Source organism: Strix aluco, chromosome 1 (assembly GCF_031877795.1).
Source record: "Strix aluco isolate bStrAlu1 chromosome 1, bStrAlu1.hap1, whole genome shotgun sequence".
NCBI classification, from domain to species: Eukaryota; Metazoa; Chordata; class Aves; order Strigiformes; family Strigidae; genus Strix; species Strix aluco.
This window is the reverse complement of record NC_133931.1, coordinates 12,451,437-12,461,895: the sequence shown is the minus strand read 5'-3', so window position 1 is coordinate 12,461,895 and position 10,459 is coordinate 12,451,437. Positions and strand designations below refer to the sequence as shown.

Genomic DNA, 10,459 nt, shown 5'->3' with positions numbered 1-10,459 from the left:
GGCTGCCGGCTTGACACCCGACACATTTACCAAGTCAGGTACACACAGCCACAACAATACGCAGAACAACCTTCACCTTGGAGTTCAGGACTATTTGCCCTTAACAGTTAACCTACATAGACAAATCAGGAGATTTCTGCTTAATTTCTGTGTTAGTTTATGAACAAGAAATTGCAGAAGTCCCCAACTAAGAAAACTTTTTTTATAGGAATACTAATATGAATTTACTTAGAATAGGATTTGACCCCCTAATTTACAAAGCACTTGAGACTGCATTTAACCCGAGAACTAATGGGACAGATTTTCCTGAATTCGTACATATAACTGAAGTCAATTCAGTAGAGTTATGCTTGTGTAACAAAGCAAAATTTGGTTTATTATTCCACATCTGAAACTATGCAGTGCAAATTGCAAAATTAAAAATATCCAGTAGGTGTCATATTTCTACATATTGTAGGTATGATAATCAAGTTTAATTTTTTTTTAACTGAACTTAAATGAAAAGTAGGAGTCTTAACACTCTGCAAAAAGTTTTCTGAAGAACATGCGTAAAAAATGCATGAATTTGATCTGATACGCTTTACTAACGCTAGGATTTCTGGCATATTTACCACCTGGAACTGTTTATGCACAAAATAATTTGCAGATATCCATGACTGTGCTTAGATGCCTAAATAACATCTGTAAAATATGCCTGTAAATGCATGTATTTAAACCTGAAAATCCATTTAATGGATTCCATTTAATCCACATGTCCTTAAAGGAATATAAATATGTACTACAGCATTGCCTCTGATCCTGAAGCCTGTATTGCAAAAATAGATTTAAGATCCTCTTTACTGATGAGGATATTAAATTAAGTTGGAAGGGCCTCAGGAGGGCAGGGAATCCCATTTCCATAAATGGTGTTTTAAGTTGTTGATTTCTTGAAATGACACCTCATATACATAAATATTTTCATGTGGATTATTGAGAATTATCAAGTACCCAGACTTGCTTGTTTTACATTGCTTTTGATTTCAAATCAAATACTTTCATTTATATTCAGCAGCCTCACAGCTGAGGAGTAAAATTCTTCAGGCGAGTCTGAATCACTGTGATTCTGCCATCTTCAAATCTAAGTAAAATAAACACGTACCACATTTTAAACCCTAACCTCTATTATTCGGCATGGGGATACTTACTAGGTCAGAGTTATGTCTTTCAGCGTGTGATTAAAACGTGCACTTTGTCCACGTCCATGGATTTTGTAATACAATCCTTTAGCAATCTGGCAACATTTCTGGCTTTGTTAGCGTGGGGCATCGCTTAGGAAAGTTCCTGTGCAATACTGCTGTTGCCTGATCCAAAATCCTTTGAAAATAATGGAATGAGTTCCAAGGGCTTAAGCCCTGAACTAGTGAGGCTCATGAACGGGCGGGGCGGTGGCAGGTGAAGCTGGCGGCAGCCCTGGCAGCAATGGCAGCGCGGCAGGTGCCAGCGGGCACACGAGCTCATCTCAGTGAGGCCTGAAACCTGCTTTTAATTGGCACCAGCGGTGGGGCGGGAAGTGCCCCTGCTTCGGACGGACTAACGGGGGTTACACGTTTGCATTTAATTCGATCTTTTTTTTTTTTCCAATCGAGTCATCTTGAAGTTTCCAACAATCCCTGTATCTGTGGCTTCTATGAAGGTGCATGAGGGAGGAAACAGGAATTTCAAAGGCAAACGCCTTTTTGTCCCTGTGATCCTGTGCTATGGTTAGGCACGGAGTAAGACGGGGCTCTTACCGCACGAAAGAACAGGAAATTCTGCCCTCATTAACAGCGCGTTAGTCCGCCCAGGTGAACCGCTCGCTCAGCAGCCCGGGAACGCCCACCGGGGCGCTCCCGCCACCCACACGCGGGAGGCGGGAGGCGGCCGCGCTGAGGCGGGCGGCCCCGCGGCGGCGAGTACGCTGCCCAGCACCACGCCTTTCTGTTATTTGGGAAGGATTCTTTGTGATGAAGCAGCGTTTTTTAGGAACACGAGGAATTAATGCATGTCTATAGTTTACGTATGTGCGCTGCCACTGCAGACCCGCCGGGGGGGGGGGGCCGCGCCCCGTGCCGCCTCAGCGCCACCACCCGGGCGGGTTTCCGCTCCCGCGCCGCCTGTCCGCGGGCAGCCGGTCCCTGCGCCGGGCGGGGCGGGTTGTCCCTCCCGCCGCCCCGAAGCCCGCAGGGCGCTGCCGGGGCCCCCCCGGGCCGCCGCCTCAGGCAGCGCGCGAGGAAGGAGGGCGAGGTGCCGCGCGCCGCCCGCCCCCTCCCGCGTGGGAGCCGGGGGCGGGGCCGCGCCCCGTGACGCCCGCGCGGCCCCGCCCCGCCCCGCCCCCGCGGCCCGGCTGGGGCCGGCGCTGCCGAGGGAGCGCAGAGGAACATGGAGGCGGCGGCGGTGGCGCGGCGGGGGGCCCGGGCGGCGGGCGCGGGGCGGTAGCGAGCCCGCCGGCCGCCCTCCCTTTCCCCCCCTCCCGGCCCCCTCCGCTTTTCAAGAAGCGGCAGAGGCGGGCTGCCTGCCTGCCCCGTCGCAGGGGATGGCGGCCCCGGGCCCTCCGCAGCTCCCGTGGCTGCGGCTGGGCCCGCGGCTGCGGGCCGGGCTGGAGGTCGCGCTGCGGGTGCCCAGCCTGTTCCTCATCGACGCCATCTTCAACTCGTCCCCGCTGCCGGGGGGCTCCCTGTGCGCCGCGCTCCTGGGCGTGCTGCTGCGGCTGCTGGGTGAGAGACCTTCCCCTCCCGCCGCCGGACCGACCCACCCCGCCGCGCAGCCCCGGCCTTGGCCGCCCGCCGGGCCATGGGGGAGTCACCCGTCGCCCCCCCCCCCCCCCGCCGGGCCGGGGCCCGGGCCCGGGCCCCTCCTCGCTGCTGTCTGTTCCCGCTGGCCTCGCGTACAGCCGCAGGCAGGGCACGGTCGCCGCTTTTCGCCCCGGTCCCCTCAGCCCTTGTTTTCGGCTGCTGTCGCGGCCTCTCTCCCCCGCCCCGGCCCGTCTCTGACCCCTTCCTGCCGCCCCGGGCTCCCTCCCCCCGCCCCGAGTCGCTGCTCGGCCGCTCGTGGCAGGTCCCCTCCCTCCCTCCTTCCTTGCCCTCCTCCTGCCCCCCTCTCGGTGGCCGCTTCCCCGCCCGTCCCCGACTCCCGAGCCAGGGGGGCCGGGCCGGCTCCCCCCCGCCCCCTCGCTGGGGTGCCGTCCTCCCGCTTCCCGGGCCGGTGTGACCCTCGGGAGGCGCCGGGACCGGCGGGGCCGCGCCGGGCGTGGCGGCGGGCGGGCGGGCGCTGCTCGCCATGTGCGCGGCGACTCGGGGCTGTGAGCCCCCTCCGCGGCGGAAAACATGTGACTTCGCGGCTATACCTTATTTTTTTTTTTTTTTTTAAAGCACTTTGGATAGTGTGATGTTTTCCTGAAATACGCTGCGAAATCCTTATTTTAGGAACATCGGTTCAGAAATGCCAAACGAAAAAGAAGTCTCTTGAAACTCGTTGATGGTTATTTTTAAGCTTTTTTCTTCCCTGGGATGAAGGTTGAAAATCACTGGTATAACTAGGCGATACTATTTTCAGTATTACTTGGTGTCTTGGGTTCTTGCGTGGCTTCAGCTGAGTTGGAGCCCCATTCTGTGAACTGCTGTACGGGTGATGCTGCATCATGTATCGCATCTTGGAGCTGGGAATCCTGAGGCAGGAAGGAAAGGAGGATCCAAAACAGAGCGAGAGTTTTTTGCAGGCCTGTGACGTGTTGATTTTGTGGTTTGTTTGATGTTTATAGCAGGAAAAAAAAAAAAAGCAGGAAGGGAATAGGTGGTATAGCTGTTGGGGTAGGAAGCTGAGAAGCGAGGTTAAAAGGAAAGGTACACGGTGAGAAGTGTGGTAATGGCATTGCAGAAGTTGAGGAGCAGAGGAAAAAAGTAGAGGATAACCTGTAGCAAGACAGCAGGTAAGAGGAGAGCAAAGAGAGAAAGTAACAAAACAAAGCAGATACTTTCTTTGGGCTGCTGCTCCTCTGGTAAAGGGTGCCTGGGGAAGTCGCCGCTCATGTGAGAGGCGAGGCTGAGGAGCTCATGACTTGCCTCCTTTGCCCGGCCTTGCAGCTGGTACCAACAGCTTTTGGGAGGGGGAGGAGGGCTTCTTCCTCCCTGCTTCCCATTTTCTTTGTTTTCTTCTGTTTTATACTTCTGGAATTGCTAGGAGCACTTCCTACTGATAATTTTTAAATTTTTTTAAAAAATGACATTGCAGTTGTGCCTTCAGGAGTCCTTCGTCCTATGATCCAGGCACTGTAGGAAGTGCCTTGAAATTAATCCCACGTAAATGAGAACGGTGGATATGTTATTCGACGAGCTCTCCTAAATGTGTGATATTGGGATTAACAGATTAAGGTGCTTTTCAGGATTGCTTTTATATGATCACTTTTCTGGAAGGGTTTGGGGGAAGACGTGGGTAATCCCTGCTTCCTGCAAAAGAGCTTTGGGAACAGTTTATGTCAAGAGATTTATACTTTGAGACAAGTCATCTGTAGTTCTTGGCTTTCCAAAATTAAAGAAAAAGTAAAATGTAACCACTTGAAGATGATGTTAAAGACCTTCCAAGTGGTTCTAACAACAGTGCTTTTGCATCTATTTTTTCCTCATCTGAATTTAAGGATTACAGGGTTGGTTTTTTGCTGCTGTTAGGATAAACTGAAATACTTATTTTGGATCATTCTGTATTTAAATAGTAGGGAAGTTGCCCTTTTAGCTACCATTTGCAGGCTTTGAAAGACTGATCCAAATTTTTCGCTGTAGCACAATACTATTTAGCATAGGATAAATGCACAATTATCCTCTAGATATGAAGACCATAGCTCTGGAGAGATTTGATAGCTTTCAGTGGTGATACTGAGAAGTTCTGCAGTACTCTGTGAGTGTGAGTACAGTTCTTCAAGAATGCTAATAAAGATCTGTATGATTTTTAAAAAGTTTTAACTGCAGGATTCCTTGGTCTGATGATTCCATACAAGTACCTAGAGTTACACACAGCACAGAACCAAGTTCTACAACTAGAGTGCAGTTTTTCTTCAGTCTTTTTCATTAACCTTGCTTTGTCTCTAGCACCATGTTTACCTTTCATACCTTTGCATGGTTTAGATTCCAGCAGAACCCCCACCCCCCAGGAGTGTGAAACTGTTACTTCAGACAGCAGTCTCTTCTCGGCCAGGACTCTGATTTTTCAGAGGGTTACAATAAATACTGTAGTCTGTAGAAAGATGTGGAAGCAAAGTAGAATGGCTGGGGCTAAGGAAAAAATAATTTGGCAGTTCCACATGATTAAAATACATATGTGCAAAGGTAACTGAACTCTGCAACTGACTGAAGGTCGAATCCTAGGTAGTGTGCTACTATAAAGATACTGACATTGCAGGAGTTAAAGGAAAAAATGAGAGGGAGGGATTCATTGTAACACAAGAAGTTATATTAAAAGTAAATGAGTGTGGTTTGATTAAATGTTGCGTTTGGGGCCATACTGGAGCAGCTGGTGGTGGGGTGGCACAGATAGGAACAGTGAAGATGAGCGGCAGTATATACAGAAACAGGAGACAAATCTTATCAAAGGAGGAGTTGTGCCATTTCCTATCAAAGGAAAGTGTGAAAAGATTTACTGTTTGGTGAACACTTTGCAGGGCGGGGAAAGTCTCTTCCTGGCCAGATAGACTGAATGACCTAAATGGTGGAGATGGGGGAGAGGAGTGCTCACCTCCCCTTCCCAGATTTGAGTTACCTCCTGTGGTCTTTTGCAATTCTTTTGGGGGGGTCTTGACTTTCCCACACAAGTGATGACAGAGAAATGCTTTACCTTTTGTTAGCCCCTCTTTAGAGGAACCAGTAGGTCTAGCTTTTCTATTGACTCACTGTAGCACTGTTTTTAGGGATGTGTCTTGCATGTGAAACGTCAGTGTTTTAAGATGACCTGTAGTATCTAAATACAGGCCTGTTACTGCAATTGCAAGGAAGAAAAATAGGTTTTAACAGGCGTGTTTCAGAGCAGCCTGCTTAGTGCAAAATGCATCTCATCTGGTTCAAATGATCAGACTTATGTAAATAATGAGCTTGTAAATAATGAGCTTGTTACAGGCATCTGAGCCTTTTCTGTGACTTGTGAAAAAAGACAAAGGGTACAGACTTGGCAGCAGCCTTGGCTTTCCCAAAGGTGTTTATGGTGGGAAACCATCAAGCCTCTTTTAAAAGAAGTGCTGTATGTAACCATACCCAGCTATTCATGGAAGAACAGAGCTGTGATACAAGGCAAGGCACTTGCTGAAAACTGATTGAGGCTTTTCCTCAGTCAACTTCACAAGGTTACTAGGTTAATGATTAGTTAAAGAGAATGTTTTTGTATGAGCCAATGCTGCTGGCAAGAAATACTGTTAAGGTGCATTAATAACTTTTTGTAGTCTGCCTTTTGCTATTGATGCATGTTGACCTTCTCCCTTCTTATTCAGTCCTCCAGGCTGGGGGTTTTTTGGGGAGAGGGGTGGGGTTGTTTGGTTTTTTTTGATACAACCAGCTGGCAACACTACTGGTGGAATCAAATGCTGGTTCTTAGCAATTTTTTTTATTCCCATGATCAAGATACCATGGCTTAAAATATTTTTTTTTTTTTAAAACACTTGATTATGGAGGATTTGGAACAATCTAAAAGACAATTGTCAGAAAAGACTGATACTGTCCTCCAGTTGGAAGAGGATTACTTGTGATTTCATTAGTTTTAGTACAGAGATTGAAAGCAACTTAAATATAATTTGTAGAGATCGAAATCTCTCCAGATTGGTTTGGGTGAGAAAGCAGTTCTAGACTGGAAGCTGATTGAGAAGCCCAAACCAAAGGCAGTGTGTTTCCTGAAAAAAAAAAAAAAAAAAAAAAAAGATGTTTAAGGAAGTGAATCTAGTGATAAGTGCTGTTTAATTAAACACCTGTTAGGGCAGAGCCCTTACCTATGTAGTACGTAGTGATGAAATTCATAAGCTATGCTACAGAAGTTTACTGCAAAGTTCTAAATGTAATACCAAGGTACTACAGATGCTGTGGTAGGATTTCACATAGGAGGGTGCAGACTTCCAGTCACGGTCAAGATGTGTTCGTGGTCAGTGTGAGGGAAAGGTTAGCAAACAGGAATTTCAAGATCTAAATCTAACTTCCACCAGGTAAGATGCAGGTTTGCACTGGCATTGGCAAAGAGGCGATTGGTGCAGTTTTGGATTCTGTGTACAAAAGCTTTATACTGTGGATGTTTTTTTCTGTAAGACTTTTGTTTCAGGATGCCTTATCAGAAATGAAAGCGAATGGAAGGGAATTGGAAGAAGAGTGCCCTCTCCCTAGTAAACCACCAATTTTTCACTATTTTCCCATTAAAGGGTTTAGCTAAACTGTTCTGGCCACTGTTATCTTTAGTATTCCAGCTTGACATCTGCAGCTGAATGCTTTGCTCAAATGAATTAAGGGACTTCATAAATTTCACTCATTTATTCCTTATTAACTTTGCCTATAAAGATGATGCTGTATCTGGTAATTCTTTTCTGCTTTTAGAACTTGTCTACCCTTAGATTTCAAGAGTAAGACTGAAAGGTTGGGAGTTGTCACTGCTCTAGTCTGAAACCACAGATGAATTTAACAGCGATTGTGACTTTATGTTTGCACTGCAAGCACTTGACTTTATTGCAGCTGCACTGCCCAGATGTATTAAACGCAGAGATTAAGCTGTCCTCTTGTCTGTTCTCTGAAAAGGGCACCACTGGTAATGCAAAGTGGCAAGTGACTAATTGGGAAATGATACATTAAATAAATGGAGCTCCAAAGCTAATAGGTTAAAAATCTGTTGTCGAATTTCTGCTGAGAACTAAACGATTTCAATCTGTTTTTAGGTGTCTTTGTATCCAGTGTTGTTCTGGTCTTACAACAGCGAGCACTTTTCAAGTTTTATATGATTGCCTCAGCATTTCTGCTGGCTGCGACTTCAGTGTTGGTGAATTACTATGCTGCTTTGCACATAAACTTCTACAGTGCCTACTACACAGCCGCGTTCGGAATTCAGATCTTCCCTCATAAAGGACCTTCGCTATGGATGGCGCTTTCCATCCTTCAGCTTACCTTTGGCATCGGGTATGTCACATTGCTAAACGTGCAGTCCATATACTCTCAACTCATCATCCTGGATATACTGATTCCTGTAATTGGCTTGGTTGTTGAATTACCTTTAAATGTCCGGCAGATACTAGTTTTTATTTCGGGCCTAGTTCTGACACTAAATACCACAGCCATTTTAGTTACGAAAATTAAATGGTTCTATTACTCGGTGCGATATGTTTATCTGCTGGTGAGGCACATGTATCGCATTTATGGATTACAGCTATTGATGGAAGATACATGGAAAAGGATTCGGTTTCCAGCTGTACTGCGTGTCTTCTGGCTAACGAGACTTACAGCACAAGCTGTGGTATTAACATATGTTGTAAAGATGGCTGAAACTAATACAGAAGCAAAATTCTTCTTGATATCGTGGGATAACTGCTGGGAGCTGATCTGCAGTCTGATCATAAGTGGGTGCGACTCTACGTTAACCGTGTTAGGCATGAGTGCCGTCATTTCCTCAATAGCGCATTATTTGGGACTCGGTATCTTGGCCTTCATCGGATCAACTGATGAGGATGACAAAAGGCTTGGTTTTGTAGCACCTGTCTTGTTTTTCATTTTGGCTCTGCAGACTGGTTTAAGTGGACTGAAACCAGAAGAACGGTTAGTTCGCCTGAGTCGAAACATGTGCCTTTTGTTGACCGCAGTCCTGCATTTTATCCATGGAATGACAGACCCTGTGCTCATGTCTCTCAGTGCCTCCCACGTGTCATCGTTTCGCAGACACTTCCCTGTACTGTTTGTTTCTGCTTGCCTTTTCATCCTTCCAGTTCTGCTCAGTTACATCCTCTGGCACCACTATGCACTAAATACGTGGCTTTTTGCAGTTACAGCATTCTGTGTAGAGCTTTGCCTAAAAGTAATAGTTTCTATCACTGTTTATATATTGTTTATGATTGATGGCTACTATAATGTGCTATGGGAAAAACTTGATGATTATGTCTATTATGTTCGTTCAACTGGCAATATTATTGAGTTTATATTTGGAGTGATCATGTTTGGAAATGGAGCTTACACAATGGTTTTCGAATCGGGAAGCAAGATTCGCGCTTGCATGATGTGTCTACACGCATACTTCAACATCTACCTGCAAGCAAAGAATGGCTGGAAGACTTTTATAAATCGCCGGACTGCTGTTAAGAAAATAAACTCGCTTCCTGAGGTAAAAGGAAGTCGGTTACATGAAATAGATGATGTCTGTGCAATCTGCTACCATGAGTTCACCACCTCTGCTCGCATTACGCCATGCAACCATTACTTTCATGCACTTTGTCTTCGGAAGTGGCTGTACATTCAGGACACTTGCCCAATGTGCCATCAGAAAGTGTATATTGAGGACAAGGAAAATGCCAGTATCTCTAACAACAACGGGTTTGTGGCACCAAATGAAAATCCTGTACAAGTTGCAGAAGAAGCTGCTGATGCTGAAAATGAATTAAATGAAGATAATGACAGTTCTGATAGTGATGAGGAAGATGATGAGTGTGTGGCACAGCACTTGAATGAGACTCTCAATGTTGACTCTAACTCTCTCGGTGATTAAGATGCCCTTTACTAAGCCATGAGGTATTTGTTTAAGATTGACTTCAACAGAATAAAGTATCACTTTGTAGTTATTGTACTTAAGCACAACAGCAGTATCTCAATGTTGAGTCTGTGAATGGTGGTTGTTTACTGTGGTGTGTGCTACTGTAAATATACCTCTAATTTTTGCTGGTCTCTTTCATGACCACCTTAAAATTATGTACATTATTGTACATGGAATAAAATGTTTTCACATGTTTTTAAGATGGTTGGAAAAACACTCTTTAATTGATGTAGTGATAATGCTGTGCCAAAGACTGTATACCATAATCCCTGATCAGAGAGTTCTGGATGCAAATGAAAAATACTGGTGAAAACAGACTGTTCAGCAGGTCAGATCAGAAATGAAAAGCCTGAACCAAAGCAGCTTTACAAATTCAGTATTAGCAGAGCTTTATCGCTAAAAACTAGTGAGTTGTGTTTTTAAAAAATAAAGAATTAGGTTGGTAGACTTAATGTTACAGCATTTGCGTATGTGGAACAAAAGATGAAACTGCTAAGCTTTCTGGTGAAGTAGTAAAGCATGCCATTGATGTGTTAAACACTTCTGAATTACCAGTAGTAGCTTGAAGTGCTCTACATGTGAACCCGGCAGCCTGGTGTTCATCTTGTAACATATACAGGTGTTAACAAGAGTTGCTAGCTTGGGCTGTCCTTGAAATTGATCCTGAATCTTGACGAAAGGGAAACAGGGCTGAGAAACT

General features: G+C 45.9%; 1 protein-coding gene across 1 annotated transcript; it reads left to right on the top strand.

Moving 5' to 3' along the window:
- The first annotated feature begins 2,378 nt into the window (after positions 1-2,378).
- RNF139 (ring finger protein 139) lies at positions 2,379-9,959 on the top strand. The gene is made up of 2 exons (XM_074844489.1): positions 2,379-2,732; positions 7,904-9,959. The coding sequence occupies exons 1-2, from the start codon at positions 2,552-2,554 to the stop codon at positions 9,712-9,714; spliced, it is 1,992 nt and encodes a 663-aa protein (XP_074700590.1). The 5' UTR covers positions 2,379-2,551; the 3' UTR covers positions 9,715-9,959.
- Positions 9,960-10,459: the final 500 nt, after the last annotated feature.